The following is a 22944-nucleotide window of genomic DNA, read 5'->3' on the forward strand; positions in this document are numbered from 1 at the left end:
ATCTTCAGTCAGCTCGCTTGCCAGCAGATGTCCAATGGCAAGTCTGTGAACAGAAGGCAGCAGGAAGAGGGCCAGATCGTGGCCAGAAGCTTCTCTGCTCCACATCCAAAACAATTTGTTTAAATAAGAAACTTTAGCCACTATAGCCACCAAGTAGGCTAAATCGCTGTTCCCAATGTCAAAATGAAATAGGCCCAAGCCAGCCTAATTTCTCACAATATCCCTCAAATAAGCTCCACACAAATATAAATAATGTGGCCAACCACATTTACCATGGCTACAATGCACTCACTGTGATAAAATGGCTTGCCAAATTGTAGGTTGTACCTTCAAGTGAACTTGGGCAACTCAAAATAGGTCTAACTTTTATTGTAAACAAAAACCTGAAATATGTCCCAACACAAACGGAGTGCAGTGGATATGGAGACACAGAGGTCTGAAGATGGTGAAATCTGGACCAGCAGAAAGTGCACCAGAGCAGGGGTTTCCAACCGAGAGTCTATGGACCCCTCGGTTAATGGTATATGTCCACGGCATAAAAAACAGCTGGGAACTTCTGCACTGGAGGAATGCAGTTCTGGCAGAATCTATGGAAGGAAATGGGCAGCTGCTGTTTTGGGTCAAACCCTTTCATCTGGAATGTCCATTTCCCTCCATAGATGCTGCCTGACACTGCTGAGCTCCTCCAGTGGTTCTTGGTGTTGCAGCAGGTATGCCTTCTCTAGCCAGAAGATTATTACTTTTATGCATTTTAATTGAATGAATTCATTGATCAGCTACATGGCCTTTTACGCTCCCATCAATCACTAGCAATGGTGACATGTCCGACAACAGCAATGCTACCAGAAGGCTTAATTACAACCACCTCTTGATCCATTTTGCAAATTAGGGTTAATCCTTAAACAGCCTGCAAGAGTTACTCATCACTACCTGAAACCTTCTGCTCTCCTCCTTAATCCCATTTGTCTTCATCTTAATATGACTGCAGCAGCAGGAACTTGTTTGTGAAGAAACTAAGGGGCAAAAGATGTCCCACACACTTGAACTACATTAACCAAGAACTTTTCTGGGGTGGGGGGGCAAGGGGGAGGAGAAAGAAAAAAAAAAGAGGACACATTCAGAGCAAATGTAAAACAACAATGGGGAGAATCCCAATGTAAACATTTGGGAATATCATTTTCTAAATCTTAAAACTGTAAGAATGAACACGCAGAACACAATGCTGTACCTGCAGGAGCTCATGATCGTGGTTCTGCCTTTACTGTCGCTAAAGGAGATACCTTTGAACGAACAGCGGTCACCATCAATTAGATGTTTGCCGTTCTTTAGCCATTTAATGTGCAGATCCTGTTGATATCCGGGTAGAACAATGGAACAATTGAAACTTGCAGGATTGCCTGGAGACACTGTAATCGTTGCGGCTGCAGGCTTGAATTGGATCTTTTCTCCAAATTCTGCTCCTCCTGAAGCCTCCCTTCTGCTTTTAGCAGTCTCTTGTGATCCTCCACCTGATACTGGCACATAGGCAAGGCCTGATGGGAAAACAAATTACATTCTTTAATTATTGTCCAAAGGGGGAAAAAAAACATGTGCCAGTCAAAGTCACTACATGGACATCACCATCTGAAGGATATTCAATCCAACTTGCTGTCAAATACAGAGTTCATTTAATAATGCAAAGTAACACACTCCATCTGTAGGGAAATCACTTATCTAAATCAAGGAGTTACAAGTTGGCAATATACATAGGCCACCAATGCTCTGGTTTCTTCCTACAGTATAAAGACATCCCGGTCAGCAGGTTAATGTGTCATTGTAAATTATCCTGTGATTAGGCTAGGATTAAATCAGGGGATTGCTGGGTGGTCCAAGGCCATTACCAGATAGATTGTGAAGTCAACAGCCCACTCGCACAGGAGGCTTGAAGTGAGGTGCAATACTGCACTGAGAAAGACTGAACAAAGGATCATGATGTTCTTTTCCCTGACACTGGTCTTCATGAGATAGTCCTTGATTTAAATCCTTTGGCTAAATTCTTAGCGTGCAAGCTGTTGCAGAGTCACCATAGGATGATGACTAATTTCTACAGAGATTTCCCACAGCCCCTCCTCACTGGAGCAGGCGGGACTGAAAAAGACCTGCAGTTTTCTTGAAGCTTGTCACATGGTGGGAATAATCTGCACTGTGCCTCTTGGTGGGTAGAAACCACGGTGATTTAGGAAGTAGCTCTTCAGCAATGGGGAGGCAGCAGCTGAGAAGAACCTTGATAACCATTGTCACATACAGTCCAGGAGCAGGTCCATCTGCCCACAATGAGACCATGATGCCACATTAAACTTAATCTAAACACAGAGATTCTGCAGGTTCTAGCTTCTCTCCCCATTCTTTTCCAACCCTGTTCAAGGGTCTCGGCCCGAAGTGCTGACTGTTTATGCCTCTCTATGGATGACCTGCTGGGTTCGTTCAGCAGTCTCCCTGTGTGAACTAAACCTACCTGCCTGCACGTGGTACATATCTCTCTATGTTCATGTGCCTGTCTGCATGCCTCTTAAAACACTAGAGGTTGTGGTGGTGGAGGAGCACAAATATTGGGTGTTCACCTTAACAACAGACTTGCTTGGAAAACCAACACCATGGCTGTGTTGCAGGATGTTGGAGATCTTTTTTCTGTCTAGTTCCCAGACATCGGACTTCAAATACATGATAGGAGCAAGTAATTTGGAGAAATTAGTCGCAATCTGGAATGGTGTCAAATGCCTCAGCAAGTTGCAAAAGGCAACTGGTGGTAGGAGAAGAAGGCAACGTACCTGCGCGTGTGCAGCCCTCCAGTGAAAAATGATATCATATCTGTTAAATAGGGGCCGTGGACAATTCTGATTTGATGGAGAATGGACATGAAAGCACAGAGGAACATCTGGAGAGATTTCGGAAACGCCCGTCCACTGCTGTCATTACTGTGTGGTCGGGAATCTTTCGGAGGGTAGGCCTCAAAATCCCCGGCCTTGCCTGCTTTTGGCGACCGAGAAGGAGGTTGAATCGTTTGGACAGAGATGGCGTTCAGTACTCGGTGCCGGAGAGCTGAGCAGAGCTCGAAGTTTTCGGATGACTCAAGAGTCGGATTGTGGTTGGCATGGCAGGGAGAGTTTTTCTCCCTTCTCCCATCTGTGTGAGATGTGGGACATTTGAGAGACTTTGAACTTTTACTGTGCTCACGGACTTCTTCATCAAGTTATGGTATTGTTACACTGTTTGTGACTATATGTTATAATTATGTGGTTTTGTCAGTTTTTTTTTCAGTCTCAGTTTGTCCTGTGTTTTGTGATATCACACCGGAGGAAATAATGTATCATTTCTTAATGCATGCATTACTAAATGACAATAAAAGAGGACTGCGCGTCCTCATAATCATAATTCCTAATTTCTTTGAGGGTGTTTTCTGCAGTTAAAAACCGGAAGATTTGCCTAATATCCTTTTGCTTCTAAGAGCTAATGTGAGCACAAAGAACAGAATGCTCTCATTAAGAACAGGCATGGCTATCTTTTGGATATTTTCATCATGGCTTTGCATTGAAAATTAAATGAGTAAATTAAATGTGGCTACTAGCTCTCGTTTGAAATTTGCCCTCAAGTCTTGCAGTTTAAGTGGGCTCAGTTACTATTGACTTGGACTCGTCACAAAGTACAAATCCACAGTGCACTAAGAATATGCACTGCACCTTATATGAAGTCATGGAGGCAAAGAGAATGCCAAGACATTCACACAGCTCTACCCCGAGGAAGACAATGAATATTTTTTGCTCATTGCCTTTTAAATATCACCTCATCCAATCTAAAGGCAAAGACTCAGACATGTGTAAGGGTTCATGGTTGTCATCTACTTCAAAGGCTACACCAAGTTCTGGTCTTTGCTGGAAGGAGAACAAGTGCAGCCTTGAGTGCTGGTGAGGGAGAAGGTGAATGGGCAGGTACAGTCCTTGTCCCAGTTGTAGGGAGAAGTGCCAGAGGGGAGTTCAGTGGAGAAGGTCATAGACCCTTGGCCTGAAACAGTGACTGTTTCTTTCCTCTCCAGAGACGCTGCCTGACCTGTGAGTTCCTCCAGCATTTTGTGTCTTATTCCAGGTTTCCAGCACCTGCAGAATCTCATGTTTAATATTGTTTATAATTTTAATATAGCTATCCAAAAGAAATTTAAAAATGAATAAAGTAAACTTAATGGAAAGGGGTGGAACAAGTTAGACCATTCTTTCAAAGAGTCAGTACTGACCTGATAGGCTCACTCTCAGCTCCAGGAACCTTTGATTGTGAATGGCCCCCTAATCTCTGCTAGCCTCACTGTTTTACTATTCTGCCTTTGCCAATTCAGGACGTTGAACTCTGCTTGAATAACAAAACTCATGACAGTTAGAAGTGAAACCAATATAATGCCTATAAGAAGTATTCACCGTTCTCCCCCCCCCCCCCCCGCGGAAGTTTTCATGTTTTATTGTTTTACAACATTGAGTCACAGTGGATTTAATATGGCTTTTTTTTGACACTGATCAACAGAAAAAGACTCTTTCATGTCAAAGTGAAAACAGATCTCAGTAAAGTTATCTAAATTAATTACAAATATAAAAGACACAAAATAATTGATTGCATAAGTATTAACCCCCTTTAATGTAACACACAAAATCATCACTGGTGCAGCCAATTGGTTTTATAAGTCACATAATTAGTTAAATTGAGGTCACTGGATGCAATCAAGGTGTTTCAAAAGATTGTAGTAAAATTACACCTGTATCTGGAAGGTCCAACTGCTGGTGAGTCAGTATCCTGGCAAAAACTGCACCATGAAGACAAAGGAACACTCCAATTAACTCCATGAAAAGGTTATTAAAAAGCGTAAGTTAGGAGATGAATGCAAGAAAATTTCCAAGTCACTGAATATCCCTTGGAGTACAGTTAAGTCAATCATCAAGGAATGGAAAGAATATGGCACAGTTGTGAATCTGCACAGAGCAGGCCATCCTCAAAAAGTGAGTGGCCGTGTAAGAAGGGACTAATAAGGGAGGTCGTCAAGAGACTCTAGAGGAGTTCGAATCTTCAGTGGCTGACATGGGAAAGACTGTGCATACAACAATTGTTACACGGGTGCTTCACCAGATGCAGCTTTATGGGAGAATGGCAAAGAGAAAGCCACTGCTGAAAAATACTCACGCAAAACTGGCTAGAGTTTTCCAGAAGGCACATGGGATAACCTGAAGTCAGCTGGAAGAAGGTTCTATGGTCTGATGAAACCAACATTGAGCTTTTTGGCCATCAGACAAAACACTATGTTTGGCATAAGCCAAACACTGCACATCATCAAAAACACACCATCCCTACCATGAAGCATGGTGGTGGCTGCATCATGTTGTGGGGATACTTCGCTGCAGCAGGCCCTGGAACGATTGTGAAGGTAGAAGGTAAAATGAATGCAGCAAAGTACAGGGAGATCCAGGTGCAGTCTGCAAGAGAACTGCAACTTGGCAGATTTTTTTTTTCCAGCAAGACAATGGTCCTAAGCATAAAGCCAAAGCTACACAGGAATGGCTGAAAAACAACAAAGTTAATGTCATGGAGTGGCCATGTCAGAGTCCAGACCTCAATGCAATTGAGAATTTGTGGCTGGATTGGAAGGGCTGTTCACTCACGATCCACATGCAATCTGACAGAACTTGAGCAGTTTTGTAAATAAGAATAGGGAAAAATTGCAGTTTCCAGGTGTGCAAAGCTGATAGAGACCTATCCACACAGACTCAAAGCTGTAATTGATGCAACGGTGCAACTGCTTGAAGAGAGTGAATACTTGTGCAATCAATTATTTTGTGTTTTATATACGTAATTAATTTTGATAACTTCGTAGAGATTTGTTTTCACATAAAGGAGTCTTTTTCTGCTGATCAGTGTCAAAAAAGCCAAATTAAATCCATTGTGATTCAATGTTGCAAAAACAATAAAACATGAAAACTTCCAAAGGCGGGGGGTGAATACTTTCTATATGCACTGTGTTTCAATGGCAGTGACTCAATGTTTCAACAAGATAGTTCCTCCAGTTTTCCCCTTCCTCCTTCTCCACAGAGAACATCTCTGTTAGAAGACTATTAACTAGACTTCTTACTCAATAAGATGGACGTTTGATCTCATAATCTAGCTTGTTATGACCTTGCACCTTACAGTCCACCTACACGGCACCTACTCTGTAACACTTTACTCTGCCTTCTGTTGTTGCTTTTCCATTGCACTAACTGAAACCGCACACGCGATGAAGCGAGCTGTGTGGATGGCACGCACTTCAATGCCTTTCTTTTAAGCCAGGGGTGGCCAACCTTTTACATTCCATGCGTCAATTTTTTCACGCACGAGTTCAGATGTGCTATACAACCCTTGTACCCCCATTCAATTCTAGTAAAATTATGTTAATATAGAACTCGTGCATGAAAAAAAGGCACATCTGAACTCATGCGTGAAAAAATTGACGCATGGAATGTAAAAGGTTAAGCTGAACCATGGTGAGAATGAAAACGATAAATCAATTTACCCTCAGTCTAATTCTCAACCAATTGTACCAAAGCTCTTTAATGCCAGGTTATCAATGGCTACGATTCTCACTTCCAGTGCTTTGGCCTGTTTGGATCCAGAGCATAACAAGGACTGGGAAGAAGGGTCCGAGTTTCACATAAATGAAATGGTCTGGAGCAGAAATGTCAATTATCCCTTACCCCTCCCATGAATGCTGCCTGATACATCTCGTTCCTCCAGCAGAATGTTTATAGCTGTGAACTCAAATTGATCACTGGTATATAGCCTTTAGGAGCCCACATACCCCAACCCCACCCTGATGTGGGTTATGACACAAGCAGGAGGATCCTGGGTTCAGGCATTGGCAATAAAGACAAAGCAAATATTCAGGGCTGAAACCCTTGGGTGTTCAAAACATCTTCTTCAGACCTTAAAGTCTAAATCGGCTCATATCAGGCAAGATTCAACAAATAACAGACCTTCACATACAAAGCCTTTGGAAGAGGGGAAGGACAGACATCAAGAACGTTTGTTGTAGGGTCCTTAAAAATGAGACCATATTGTGTCAAATCACTTTAATGTTGGGGTGAGTGAAGTATCCCCTCTGGCTCTCAAACCTGATGGTTTAGTGGTAATAATCGTCCCCGAATCTGGCGGTGTGGGACCTGAGGCTCCTGTACCCTCCTTCGTGATGGCAGCAGCGAGGAGACAGTACCACCTGGATGCATTCCTTTCAGATGTGCTCAATGGTGGGGAGGGCTTTACCATGATGGACTGGGCTGTATCCACTACTTTTGTAGGCTTTTCTGTTTCTGTCAAGGGCATTGCTGTTTCCATACCAGGTCATGAAGCAACTGGTCAGTACGCTCTCTGCTGTGCATCTACAGAAGTTTGTCAGACGACATACCGAATCTTCGCAAACTTCTCAGAGTGTAGAGGTGCTGCCTGGTTTCTTTGTCATGGCACTTATATGCTGGGCCCAGGACAGATACTAAGAAATGATGATGCCGAGGAATTTATATTTGCTGACCCTCCCCAACGTGCCAGTCAAAGTCACTACATGGACGTCACCATCTGAAGGATATTCAATCCAACTTGCTGTCAAATACAGAGTTCATTTAATAATGCAAAGTAACACACTCCATCTGTAGGGAAATCACTTATCTAAATCAAGGAGTTACAAGTTGGCAATATACATAGGCCACCAATGCTCTGGTTTCTTCCTACAGTATAAAGACATCCCTGTCAGCAGGTTAATTTGTCATTGTAAATTATCCCGTCATTAGGCTAGGATTAAATCAGGGGATTGCTGGGTAGGCCAAGGCCATGACCAGATAGATTGTGAAGTCAACAGCCCACTCGCACAGGAGGCTTGAAGTGAGGTGCAATACTGCACTGAGAAAGACTGAACAAAGGATCATGATGTTCTTTTCCCTGACACTGGTCTTCATGAGATAGTCCCTGATTTAAATCCTTTGGTTAAATTCTTAGCGTGCAAACTTGCAGAGTCACCATAGGATGATGACTAATTTCTGCAGAGATTTCCCACAGCCCCTCCTCACTGGAGCAGGCGGGACTGAAAAAGACCTGCAGTTTTCTTGAAGTTTGTCACGTGGTGGGAATAATCTGCACTGTGTCTCTTGGTGGGCAGAAACCACGGTGATTTCAGGAGTAGCTCTTCAGCAATGGGGAGGTAGCGGCTGAGAAGACCCTTGATGACCATTGCCACGTACAGTCCAGGAGCAGGTCCATCTGCCCACAATGAGACCATGGTGCCACATTAAATTTAATCTAAACACAGAGATTCTGCAAGTTCTAGCTTCTAGCTTCTCTCCCCATTCCTTTCCAATCCTGATCAAGGGTCTCGGCCCGAAGTGCTGACTGTTTATGCCTCTCTGTGGATGACCTGCTGGGTTCCTTCAGCAGTCTCCCTGTGTGAACTAAACCTACCTGCCTGCACGTGGTACATATCTCTCTATGTTCATGTGCCTGTCTGCATGCCTCTTAAAACTAGCATTATGTTTGCTTCCACCTCCAACCCATAGCAGTAACTCTCAGGCACCTACCACTCTGTTACTTACCCTGCTCATCTCCTTACAAACTACCCGCCCCCCCCCCCCCACCTTAACAGTACGTCTTCGAGTATCTGCACATAAACAGCAGCCACATTTCAACAGTACTTATAGGCTTTGAAGTTCTTGGGACGTACAAAATTGCCTACGCCCAGAAAATGTTCTAAATGTATTGATAACCCAGGACTAAATATACACACTATCCAAGATGTTCACAAATATTCGTAGGCAACAAGGTAGTTAATATGATAATTAAAGTACATGAAGCATAGAATTTTGTATTAAGAAATAAACAAGTCATTCACACTATGCCTTTACACACTAATAGTACAGCCTATATTTTAGAGTGGCAGTCTTTAAAAATGCTTCAATGCTTCAAAGATGATGCGTGTACTTCCACAGGCTATTCGGGGAAGCCAGTTACATTGAAAAATGCACCACTTGTTCTAAAATTAATGCAGTGGGGAATTCAAGGTAGTATTTTTCAAAATGAGAAACAGTTCCTTCTGGCATACAGGCTGGTTCCCTGACATCGGACTTCAAATAAACGACAGGAGCAGGAGATCTGGAGAAATTAGCTGCAATCTGGATTGGAGTCAGGTGCCTTGGCAGTTTGCAAAAGGCAACTGTGACAGAGTTTGATAGCAGCCAACTTCTTTAAGGGTGTTTTCTGGAGTTAAAAACTGAAAGACTTACCTAATAAAGTTGTGCTTCTAAGAGCTAATGTGAGCACAAAGAACAGAATGCTCTCATTAAGAACAGGCACAGCTATCTTTTGGTACTTTTCACCATGGCTTTGCATTGAAAATTAAATCGGTAGATTTAATGTTTCTGCTCTCTCTCTTTTGTAATTTGACCTCAAGTCTTGCAACTTAAGTGGGCTCAGTTGCTATTGACTTGGACTTGTCACAAAGTACAAATCCACAGTGCACTAAGAATCTACCACTGCACCTTACATGAAGTCAAGCTCTACCCTGAGGAAAACAATAAATATTTTTTGCTCATCATCGCTTTTAAATATCACCTCATCCAATCTAAAGGCAAAAGCTCAAAGGAAGGGTTTGATTGTAAGTGTATAAGGGTTTGTGGTTGTGGTCTGCTTCAAAGGTTATACCAAGTTCTGGTCTTTGCTGGAAGGAGAAGAAGCGCAGGTAAACGTTTTGATAACTTAGGTGAAGAATATTCTAATTAAAATCAGACATTGCTGGAGGAACTCAACAGGTCAGACAGCATCAATGGAGAGGAATAACTGGTCGATGTTTTGGGCCAATACCCTTCATCAGGACTAGAAAAGAAGGGGAAAGAAACCAGCATAAACTGGGCGGGTGGGGGAGCGAAGGGGAGGAGGACAAGCTAGAAGGTTATAGGTGAAGCCAGGTGAGGGGGAAGGTAGGAGAGAGGATGAAGTGAGAAGCTGGAAGGTAACAGATGGAAAAGGTAAAGGACTGAACAAGAAAGAACTTGATAGGAGAGTGGACCACCGGAGAAAGAGGAGGAGGACGGGCACCTCAGGGACGAAATGGACAGGTGGAGAAGAGAAGGAGTATGAGGGGAGCCAGAATGGGGAATGGAAAAGGAGAGAAGGGGAAGGTGGGGGGGGGGGGGGGAGAAATTATCAGAAGCTGCATTAATCAATATCCATGCTGTCAGGTTAGAGGCTACACAAAAGGAACATGAGGCGTTGTTCCTCCAACCTGAGAGTGGCCACACCATAGCAGGAAAGGAGGCCACGGACAAACACGACGGAATGGGAATGAGTGGAACTGATATGGTTAGCCGCAGGGAAATCCTCCCTGTTTGTGGACAGAGCGAAGGTGCTCAACGAAGAGGTGTCGCCCAACCTCTGTCAGGTCTCATTGATGTAGAGGGGGCTGCACCAGGAACACCACCATATAAACGTAATTGTAAAGAAAGCACAACAGCACCTCTACTTCCTTAGGAGACTGCAGAGATTCGGCCTGTCATAAAAAAAACCCTCAACAAATTTCTATAGATGTGTGGTGAAGAGTGTGCTGACTGGCTACATTGCGGCCTGGTATGGGAACACCAATGCCCTTGAGCAGAAAATCCTACATTAGGTAGTGGATTTTGCCCAGTACATCACAGGCAAAGCCCTGCCAACCGTTGAGCACATCTACATGAAATATTGTAGGAAAGGTCCTCACGGCCCAGGCCACGCTCTTTTCTCACTCCTGCTTTCAGCTAGTAGGTACGGGAGCCTCAGGACTCACACCACTAGGTTCAGAGACAGTTACTACCCCTCAACCATCAGGCTCTTGAACAAAAGGTGATAACTACAGTCATTCCATTTCTGGTGTTCCTAAAACTGATGGTCTAACTTTAAGGGCCCTATCTTATTATTTTATGCCGTTTGTTATTTATTGATATTTATTTACATTTGCATAACTTCTTCTTTAATCCTGTTTAGTTACTGTTCTATGGACTTGCTGAGTATGCCCGCAGGAAAAAGGTTGTATGTGGTGACGTTCATGTACTCTGATGATAAATTTTACTTTGAACTTTGAACCAGATACAGTAGATGATCCTGCCAGACTTGCAGGTGATGTTGCCTCACAGAGAACGACTGTTTGAAGCCCTGAGTGGTGGTGAGGGTTGACGTGAATGGGCAAATACAGTCCTTGTCCCATTTGCAGGGATAAGTGCCAAAAGGGTCAATCAGTGGGGAAGGATGTAGATAGACCCTTGGCCTGAAATGTCGATTTTTTTTTTCCCCCCTCTCCATTGATGCTGCCTGACCTGCTGAGTTCCTCCAGCACTTTGTGTGTGTGTTATTCTGGAGGGTTCCAGCATCTGCAGAAGCTCAGCTTTTATATAGTTTTATCATTTTAAAATGGAAATCCATAAGCATTTAGAAAATGAATAAAGTAAACTCAATGGAAAGGGGTGGAACAAGTTAGACCATTCTTTCAAAGAATCAGTACCAACCTGATAGGCTCACTCTAGGCTCCAGGATCCTTTGATTATGAATGGCCCCCTAACCTCTGCTAGCCTCACTGTTTTACTATTCTGCCTTTGCCAATTCAGGATGCTGAACTCTGCTTGAATAACAAAACTCATGACAGGAAGAAGTGAAACAAATATATGACTCAATGTTTCAACAAGCTATTTCCTTAGTTTCTTTCCCCTTCCTCCTCCTCCACAGAGAACATCTCCTTCACCTGCTCAGTCAAATATTCTCTTCCAGCTGGCTTCATCATTTGACCAGACAGGAAGTGCAGATGATTGCTTGGTTGTGTAACTGACTGCTCTTCTCTCCCCTCCCCCTAACCTTACACCCACCCCCAACCAAACCGGGCAGAAGTAGAAAAGCATTAAAGCACATACCATCGGGCTCAAGTTCAGCCTCTATTTCTATTTCACATTAACTGAAAGGTTGTGACCAGAAATGTCCATTGCCCGTTTCCCCCATGAATGCTGCCTGATCCATCTAGTTCCTCCAGCAGAATGTGAACTCAAATATAGCTGGTAAGTCTCCATCGTGATGTTGGTTATGACATAAGCAGGTATGGCGGAGGAGGATCCTGGGTTGAGGCGTTGGCAACAAAGCCAGAACAAACATTCAATGCTGCAATCTTAAGATGTTCAAAGCCTCTTGTTAATAGAGTTAAAAGTCTAAACCTGTTCATGTCAGGTACTCCCCGACAAATAACTCACCTTCATGTATGAAGCCTTTGGAAGGGGGGGGAAGAGTTCTTGAATGGAGTCTGGGGACTACTCTGAGAGCTGAGCACTCAAGAAATAAAATTCTTGTGGCTGGTTTCAGAGCTGTGTTCTCCTGAGGGGTGTAAGCAAACCACGCTCACACTGTAGGCTGGACAGGCTCGGCCTGCATCCATGGAGTTTAGAAAAGCAAGAGGTAATTTGATGAACATATAATATCCAGAGAAATCCTGACAGGGTGCACACGGAGAGCACGTTTCCTTGTGTGGGATTATCTAGGGTCCATGATTTAAAAATAAGTGATAAGCATTTAAGTCAGATGAGGGGAAATCTCTTCTCTCAGGATGGTCACAAACATCTCCAATTCCCTGGTTCTGCTGCTTTTCAGACGGGGGTAAACAGATGCCAGATAAGATGGTGAAAGGTTACTGCAGAAAAACAGGAATGCTGAGCTGATGTACCAATCAAATTAACCATGATTTTGTTAAACAGTGGAGCAGGCTTGAGGGACAGAACAAAGATTTAAAAAGATTAGCTTTATTTGTCACATCTAACCATACAGAGAAAGACGCTGTTTGCGGCAATATCAAACGCAGTCCAAGGATGTGCTGGGGACAGCCCACAAGTGTCAACATGTTTCTAGCACCAGCACAGTGTTGGCCATGGCAGATTTGAAATACATAAGAAAACATGGAACTCAAATGGGTCAAGGACAGTGGAAGCAGACAGATCAATTCTCTTTGTTCCTGCTACCTGCTTGGAGATGGAGGCTGCCATTTTGCGGAACTGTTTTTCATCCTCCATTTTGTGTTAGTTGCCTGGCTTGATCAGTGTTTTAAAGAAGACATATTGATGCTTCAGGTAATTTGCTGGACTAGATAGAGATCATTTCCGAATAAGAAGTCAACTGTGAGATGTTCTTTGGCTGGATATAACACGCAGGTTATTGACTGTTGGAGACATTATCTGTTTTGCATGAATCAAGCTCATTGCTAATTGAGAATCAAGAGCCATGAATTGCCAATTGTCACTTGCTGGGAAGAGGTCAATGAATGGATGCTGGCCTGGAGCAGAGCCAATAGAAAGGTGTTAAAAGTCAGTCACATGACCTACAGCCAACGACACTAGAAAGCTATATTTGAATTGATAAAGAAACAAATATAAAAGTGGTCACTTCAATTGCGCTATCAGCCATAACTCCAGAGAATCACCATTACAAAGAACCACCCCACCCCTCATGCCAGGAGCTGGAAGATGTGACGAAAAACCAAGTTATCAGAAGATTGATGCTAATGAGAGAGATAAGAGAGACAAAGGGAGAAGTGTTCAAAATGTTAATGAGAGATGAGAGAGATTAACGAAAAGAGACACAGTTCCGAGTATTGACAGACCGGTTGCTTTGAGCCTGAACTGTTTGAAGTTTGATGGATAGGCGATACCCCAGCAGGGGGATAAAAGGAACAGGTTCGCTAAGGCAAGACACACACCACGAGATAACGAGACCCTGGGAGTGCGGTGTGCCCCCACAAGTTGGTGGGAGTTTGGAGGTCTGGTCGCAGGACCGACCATAGACGCACAGGGTGAAAAGGTACGATCGGCGGGAACCTGGTATGTGTGTCCGCCCTTGTCTGGGTGCCGGGTTCACCGTGGAAGAACGATCGTATCCGGAACGGAGGGGTCACAGTCGGTGACCTCAGAAGACATTAAAAGGGCTCGCCCGAAAGTTAACTGCGGAGAACATCAAGGTCTGTCTGAATTCGATTTGCATATCATCCTTCTCTCTCTCTCTCTCCAACGGCACAACAGCGATTACTGCGAACTGTACTCAGCTGAACTGAACTCTGCGTCACTTGAGACTGATCATTTTACCCCTAGACTGTGATAGAGCTTGATTGATTCCTATTATCCTAGTTCTGTGTACATGTGTGTTTTATCATTGCTAACCTGTTGCATTTATATCCTTACGATTAGAGTACTGCGTTACTTATTTCTTAAATAAAACTTTCTTAGTTCCAGTAATCCAGACTCCAACTAAGTGGTCCATTTCTGCTGGTTTGGCAACCCAGTTACAGGGTACGTAACAAAGAAAATCCCCTAGTTCGGTGTTATAAATTGGACAAGTTGTCTGAGTGAGTATTGGTACAGAGGGAACAGTAGAATTCATGGTTTAAGTTGTTGGCCCAGGGTCAATGTATTTACGTTGTTGTTTGTGCAGAGACAATAAAGTGTGAGCTTTGATTAATTACGAGTTGTGCAGTGAATTTCCTAACCTGGTTCCGCTGATCAATGGTCAACGTATTTTGATGTCCCTGGGTGGGCTGGGAAAAAAAGAGGTCTGGGACCCTAGTTTCAAGCTGAACCACCCATGAGGTTAGGATATTAAAATGGGAAAAGGAATGGACAAGACAAACCCAGGGGGTTCGGAAGATTGGAGAGATTGCTTACATAGTTATATTTTTAAAAAGTGGCCCAACTATTAGGCGTGGATAGGGAAGACTGGGAGTGCAGGGTGAGGGATCCAGGGGGATCACATTGTGGAAAGCAGTTAGTGAAAAGAAATCAGATAAATTACAAGAGATTAAAAAAGCCAGTATAATGGGATGTATGCAGGAAGATCTAATTGAAGAGAGGAAAAACTGAAACTGACAGATGATTGTCTAAGTGTAGAGAAGAGCAAGAGAGGGAGAAAACAGAAAATGAAATTCCTGGGGTGCAGGGTCAGGCGAATTTGATCCACGCGACTTAGTTTCTGACTCAGTGTGATTGCTTAATGAGATAAAAGGAGAAACAGGAAGAGGAATGTAAAAAAAGAGCACAGAAGAGAAATGGAAAAGTCAGTGTCAGGATTTAAGGGCTGCTATGTATATCGTGCAGAAGCTGGCAGCTGAGAATAAAGACAACACCAATCACACCAAGTGTTAAGACAAATTGAAAAGCTGCAAAGTCAGCTCTCGGCTCAGACCGGAGTAATACGTGCATTTGGCACGAGGACTGATGCTGAGGGTGATATAGATTGGGGTAATTTAGCTTGAGGTGACACACTTCAATAGTGAGGATGATTGAGGAAGAGGCTCTCTCCCGATGTATTTTTCCAGGAGGGAGAGAAACTTCAACACCCGCTGCCCAAATGGCACCCATTGTAATGGAGACAATGCAGGAAACACCACAGCCAGGGATACCAGTTGTGACACAGCTTTCTAACCCTTTCCATGTGGCCCAATTGACTGCTGTCACTGCAGAGATACCAAAGTGTGGGCTGGGAGCCAATCCACAGGAACTTTTCCAGAGCATTCAGCAGCACAGGATAATTCATGGTTTAGATGAAGCAGAGGAACAGAAGTTAACCCTCCTGTGTTTGAATTCACTGTTACGGTCAGTCCTGCCAGAGGAGCAGGTCCAATGCCAGGGATCACTGGGCAGTTTACAGGAGGCTACATTAAAAGCAGCAGGAGCTAATTGAGATGGAGGCTTTGCACAAGTACAGGCAGCAGAAAAGGAAGCACCCCCTCTGCATTTATGCAGAGGTTATGGTCTGTTTTCTAAGTGTTTATGGTCCTACTTTGGACAGGAGAAATTTGACCCAATGACAGAGCTGAGGACCTTGGAGATCAAAAGGGTGTTGGAACTGTTTGATCCCGGAGACCCTACACACACTGAGGCATGGGTACTCAGGAAAAAGATTAGAACTTGGGAGAAGGGAGTGCACGGGCTAGATTTTAAATTCAGGCATACTGAGACAGTGTTTTCCCTTAGAGAAAATGCACAGGATATCGTGTGCAGGGAATGTGGGTCGGGCCAGATGCCAGCAGACAGGTTGTGGAAGGGAAGTAACACAGCACTGGAATGTGCCTTCGCCCAGTCAGGGAAGCTGATGGCAGGCCAGGGGCAGTACAGCACTCAAATCTGCTGTTTTAGATCTGGTAATGTGGGTCATTATGCCCAGAACTGTACAGCAAACAGTTCAAACTAATCCCAACACAGATCAGAGATAGGAGTTATAGAAAGGTCCAAATATGTCGGAATTTTGATAGATGTGGGGGTGTCATGCTTTAGGCTTGTTGAATGTGGTTTACTTGTGCACGATGAATAACTTGCAGAATCTCTTTATTTTAAGAGTAAGACATCACAAGACAAGGGAGCAGAAGTAAGCCACTCAGCCCATCGAGTCTGCTCCGCCACTCCACCATGAGCTGAACTATTCTCCCATCTAGTTCCAATTTCCGGCTTTTTCCCCATATCCCTTGATACCCTGATGAATTAGATACCTATCAATCTCCTCCTTAAACACCCTCAATGACTGGGCCATCACAGCTATATGTGGCAATGAATTCCATGCATCCACGACCCTGTGGCTAAAAAAAATTCTCCTAATCTCTGTTTTAAATGGGTACCCTCTAATTCTAAGACTGTGGCCTCTTGTCCTGGACTCACCCACCAAGGGAAACAGCCTTTCCACATCTACTCTGTCCAACCCTTTCAAAATTCAATATGAGATCCTATGACTGTATGAATACAGTCCAAGAGCCGACAAACGCTCTTCATATGTTAGCCCCTGCATTCCAGGAGTCATCCTCGTAAATCTTCTCTGAACTCTCCCCAACATCAGTACATCCCTTCTAAGATAGGGTGCCCAAAACAGCACACTTATTCCAAATGAGGTCTCACCAGTGCCCCATAGAGCCTCATCAACACCTCTTTACTCTTATATTTCCTCAGTTTTGTCAGATCGTAACTGGGTGTTTTGGCAACAGTTTCCCCTTAGGAATAAGAGATTTGATGTGATGGTTTAAAGTATGAATGGTTTGTATGTTTTAAGTGCGTAAAATGTGGCCACTTGAGTTCACTTGAGGGAGTGTGTAGCTGAGACAGTGCAATGGCTGTTTTAAGAGGCTGCATTAATCTGCTAAAGTGTTGGGGCCCTCACCAAGTGGTTTCCCCCCCCCCCTTTTCCTTGGAAAATGTGTAAGGTTTTCATGGTGTAAATTAACTGTCTGTTCTAAGTTTTGCAGTTACTTGTGGAAAGTTCTGTAAGGAAGAACAGTCAAAGAATGGAGTTTTGTGTTTTGGATTTGTGTTTCTTTACCCATGGAAATGATTTCAGGGCAGCCTGGATTACACACTGGCCATACGTAATCCAGTCACAAACAAGAGAAAATCTGCAGATGCTGGAAACCTGAGCAACACACACAAAATGCTGGAGGAACTCAGCAGGCCAGGCAGCACCTAGGGAAAAGAGTACAGTCGACGTTTCGGGCCAAAACGGCAGGACTGGAGAAAAAAAGCTGAGTAGTAGATCTAAAAGGTGGGGGGGGGGGGTCTACTCCTCAGCATTTTTCTCCAGTCCCGCCAAAGGATTTCAGTCTGAAACATCAACTGTACTCTTTTCCTAGTTGCTGCCTGGCCTGCGGAGTTCCCCTGGCCATGTGTAATCTAGGTTCAGATGGAAATTTCTGCATCTCTATTCCAGATAAGAGGTGCTCACATTTCAAAGGGAAATGGGCTTTCAGGGAAATTGTTCATTGGTAGACAGTTAGACTGGGAATTTGAAATTAACAACTTTGGGGAAAACTGGAGTAATCGGGGAGTAATCCTAAAAGTTGTTTTACTAACGAGACTGCCTTGTTTTACAGAACATAAAAGATATTGTTCAAGACTTTTGACATATTGATTTTGACTTTCAGATTCTTTGGAAAATACTTATAAAGCAATCAGTATTTTTTCCATGTAAATTGCAAGTGGAGGTTCAAACAGCTTTCCAGCATTCATTCGCTCACCACCTTTGAGCACACATTTACCTAGCTACTGCTAGATATTCCAACTTAAACGTCTTGTTCAGTCATCCTTGGCATTGCAGGATTAATACGTAGTTGGAAAAGGTATTAAAAATTTCTACCTTCCTCGCAGATAACCTTCTTTGTACTGGAGCATTATGGTTGGATCGTAAATGATCCCAAGAGACCATTTGTATCAGAATAGTAACAGGCGAGGTAGAAGGAGAATCAATACACAGAAGAACAATTTTTTTTGTTGTTGTAGTTGGTTCCTCATCTGTACAGGATGGAGAAAGGAGTTCTGTGGATCATACGCATGTGAATGTGAGTGGGGCAGCGATTCACTCAAGTTATACCTATTGAGGTGGTTACTGAATTTTCCAAAGGATCCTTTGAACATTTTTAACGTTACCCACGAGAACACTGTAAAGGGGGCAAGCAGAGTGAAAAGGTTCACAACCTGGGTAAGTGTCATGAAATGAAACTTACAAATTGTGTTATCAGTATTTGTCATTGTCTACTTTGCCTGTGAATACAGGTGTCCCCCGCTTTTCGAACGTTTGCTTTACGAAACCTCGCTGTTACGAAAGACCTACATTAGTTACTTGTTTTCGCTAACAGAAGGTGTTTTTACTGTTACGAAAAAAGGCAGCGCGCACCCCGAGCAACCAAGCTCCTCTCCCGGAACTGCATTCTAGCCGGCATTACTTAAACACGTGCCTGTGAGCATCCGTTAGCAAGATGAGTTCTAAGGTATCGGAAAAGCCTGAAAGAGCTCGTAAGGGTGTTACACTTAGCGTAAAACTAGACATAATTAAGTGTTTCGAGATAGAAGAAGATGACCTGCCTGCCCTGATGGAAACAGACAATGATGAGATGACACCCCAGTGTCCCACCACCCCAGAGGTTCCAACCTCCAGGCCGCGGACCAATACATTGCCGCGGAGAATGCAGCAGTAGCCGGGACGCACCCAGCACATCTTTAAGAAAGAGTGTTTCTACTGAGAGCACTTGCGTGAGATTTTCGCTACAGAGAACAGTGCGGCAATGATTGTGGAAAAGTATTTCTACTTTATATAGGCTGTGTATTTATCATATCATTCTTGCTTTTACTATAAGTTACTGTTATTTTAGATTTTATGTGTTATTTGGCGTGATTTGGTAGGTTATTTTTGAGTCTGTGAATGCTCACAAATTTTTCCCATATAAATAAATGGTAATTGCCACTTTGCTTTACGACATTCCGGCTTACGAACCGTTTCATAGGAACGGGGGAAGCCTGTACTAGGATAATAGCGGGACAGCATGTTTTATTGTGAATGTAATGGTATTGTTAATGTGGATGCAAGTCAGAAATAAGATTATGGATTATCATATACCGCATATAAATCAATCCCAGTGGTTCTACATATATACCTAAATATTTTGCCCTATGGTATGAATGATGACAACTGATGTCTCAAACATTACAATGCCAACTGTTGTTAGTCCTTTTTTGTGTGATGAGGTTTGGATCTACAGAGGGAATGAATTTGGTTCTTGTCATCAAAAGGGAGAATATTAGATTTGTCTGGAGGATTCAATTAAGAACATGCTAACAGATTGTTAATGTACGCCCTTGGATGTGTATTGTCTCACGTTATTATTGCTTTGCTCTTGATTCTCATGCTTATCAAATGCATTTTCCACCCAGTAGTTTTTTTTATATATATGGCAACTTTAATAACTTAAATGTTTGTATGTCACATGCCATTTTAAATTGCTTTTTGGTGATTTGTTTGATTTCATGTTTTCATGTTGCGTTCAAGTATTAATTACTGTTAAATGCTTTGATATGGTATGAAATTGAGTACATGTTTCTTCATGCTTTTGTACTTATATTTTTAAATCTTTATCAGTATTATCCAATGTAGTCATGGATGCTGGTGTTCCCTTCATGCTATATTAACTCAGACATGTAAACAGTAATGATCCCCAAGGTTTTCTGTGGATCAAAAGGGGGGTGTTGGCCATGGCGGATTTGAAATATGTAAGAAAACATCAAACTCAAATGGGTCAAGGACAGTGGAAGCAGACAGATCAATTGTCTTTGTTCCTGCTACACGCTTGGAGATGGAGGCTGCCGTTTTGGGAACTGTTTTACGTTCTCCATTTTGTGTGTTAGTTGCTTGGCTTGATCAGTGCCTTAAAGATGACACGATGCTTCAGGTAATCTGCTGGACTACAGATTGTTTACGAAAAAGTCATTTGTGAGATGTTCTTTGGTTGGATATAATACGCAGGTTTTTGACTGTTGGAGTCAGTATCTGTTTTGCATGAATCAAGCTCATTGCTAATTGAGAACAAAGAGCCATGAATTGCCAATTGTCACTTGCTGGGAAGAGGGCAATGAATGGATGCTGGCTTGGAGTAGAGCCAATAAAAAGGTGTTAAAAGTCAGAACACGTGACCTACAGCCAATGACACTGGAATGCCACTTTTATATTTGTTTCTTATCAATTCAAAAGTGGTCTCTTTGATTGCCCTATAAGTGGTAACTCTGGAGATTCAACAATGCAAAGAACCACCCCCCCCCCCACCCCTCATGCCAGGAGCTGGAAGAAGAAAGAACTGATTGTCTGGCCAATAGAAATCCCCTAGTTTGGTGTTATAAATTGGACAAGTTGTCTGAGTATTGGTACAGAGGGAACAGTAAAATTCATGGTTTAAGTTGTTGGCCCAGGGTCAACGTTGTTATGTTGTTGTTTGTAGAGAGACAATAAAGTGTGAGCTTTGATTAATTACGAATTGTGTTGTGAATTTCCTAACCTAGTTCCATTGACCAATGGTCAACAATAACATGGCCACAACATATTAACCCCCACCTGCACACCTTTGGAAGGTGGAGGAAACTAGCAAGTCATGGGGAGAACCTATAAACTCCTTACAGGCAGAGGTGGGAATTGAACCTCATCCTCCAGTCACTGGTGCTGCATAGCGCTACAGTGACCACTGTGCCACCTCCTCTCCTTCAGCCCTTTTTATGCCCTCAGAGCAGCAAATTGTACCCGTTCTTGCTCTTAACCAGAGCTCAACCCCACAGGCATTTTCTCCTTCAAAATTAAGAGTACATTTGTAAAACTTGAATCAACTCTTGTTAATGGATATACCAACTTCTACCTCAAATGTGAATACAACAATGCTGTGCAGAAAAGCACCCCTTAGTCACCAGTTACAACTGGTAAACACCATCCAAACTGTGATATCACTACTCTTCACTTCTCAAAATATACTCACAAGACAGAACCATTGAAACTATCTCACAACTACTGTTTTAATTAATTACCAACTTGCCAGAACAAAGGAGTGCTTTTACCCAGTGCTGTAGAATCACAGTTGTACAATACAGAAGCAGGTCCTTTGGACCACCACAGCCATGCCCATTTATACTAATCCCACCTGCCCACATTAAACTGTGCCCAGCAACACACATCAAAGTTGCTGGTGAACGCAGCAGGCCAGGCAGCATCTCTAGGAAGAGGTGCAGTCGACGTTTCAGGCCGAGACCCTTCGTCAGGACTAACTGAAGGAAGAGTGAGTAAGGGATTTGAAAGTTGGAGGGGGAGGGGGAGATCCAAAATGATAGGAGAAGACAGGAGGGGGAGGGATGGAGCCAAGAGCTGGACAGGTGATAGGCAAAAGGGATACGAGAGGATCATGGGACAGGAGGTCCGGGAAGAAGACGGGGGGGGGGGGACCCAGAGGATGGGCAAGGGGTATATTCAGAGGGACAGAGGGAGAAAAAGGAGAGTGAGAGAAAGAATGTGTGTATAAAAATAAGTAACAGATGGGGTACGAGGGGGAGGTGGGGCATTAGCAGAAGTTAGAGAAGTCGATGTTCATGCCATCAGGTTGGAGGCTACCCAGACTGTGCCCTCTGGTTTTGGACAACTTTTCCATGGGACGGACACACACGTGTTGATGTGAAACAGACTGCTCCAGGAAATGGTTAAAGCAGGCATAATAATGCTTTAAGAAACATCTGGACATGGTTTGGAAAAGCTTAGAATGATATTGGTCTAACACGGGCAAATGCAACTAGCTTTGTTGGACACCTTGTTCAGCATTGACCGGTTGAGCTGAAGAGCCAGTTTCCATGCTGTACAACTTGGTACATTTCTAATAAAATGTAACATATATTTTATGTACTACATCACTGAACTACAAGCTAAAAATCTTATCACTAGACTGGATTAAGAGTCTACAACGTGCTGTTTGGTCCTCCTTGTATATCATAGCATAGAGGCTACAAGGCAAGTAAAGTGTTATCAATTGACATCTAATGCAAGACTGACATTATCAACTCTGATATTCCAGTGAGTCAGCGCTTCTGCTCCGGTAATGCTGTTCCGATGGTTTTAAAAACTGTTCGCTCTGAGCACAGTGTCGTGTTTAACGGCCACACAAGTACACGAGACTGATGGTAGTTAAGACACTGCTAGGCAAGTCTCCTGTCCCAATTAAGCAGTATAATGTCCCAAATAAACAAACAGAATCTCAAACACGAGGAATTCTGCAGATGCTGGAAATTCAAGCAACACACAAAGTTGCTGGTGAACGCAGGTCAGGCAGCATCTCTAGGAAGAGATACAGTCCACGTTTCGGGCTGAGACCCTTCGTCAGGACTAACTGAAAGAAGTGCTAGTAAGAGATTTGAAAGTGGGAGGAGGAGGGGGAGATCCAAAATGATAGGAGAAGACAGGAGGGGAGGGATGGAGCCAAGAGCTGGACAGGTGATTGGCAAAAGGGATACGAGAGGATCATGGGACAGGAGGCCCATGGAGAAGGAAAAGGGGGAGGGGGGGAAACCCAGAGGATGGGCAAGGGGTATAGTCAGGGGG

At 43.4% G+C, this 22944-nt stretch overlaps 1 protein-coding gene across 1 annotated transcript in view; it reads right to left on the reverse strand.

The window, feature by feature from the left end:
* Positions 1–22944, reverse strand: part of mertka (c-mer proto-oncogene tyrosine kinase a) — a 179955-nt gene that overhangs the window by 132201 nt on the left and 24810 nt on the right. Inside the window, exon 2 of the mRNA XM_072246976.1 lies at positions 1229–1532. Within this exon, the coding sequence (XP_072103077.1) occupies positions 1229–1532 (304 nt within the window). The remainder of the gene's footprint in view (positions 1–1228; positions 1533–22944) is intronic.

The sequence above is a fragment of the Mobula birostris genome, chromosome 2, assembly GCF_030028105.1.
Source record: "Mobula birostris isolate sMobBir1 chromosome 2, sMobBir1.hap1, whole genome shotgun sequence".
Taxonomy (NCBI): domain Eukaryota; kingdom Metazoa; phylum Chordata; class Chondrichthyes; order Myliobatiformes; family Myliobatidae; genus Mobula; species Mobula birostris.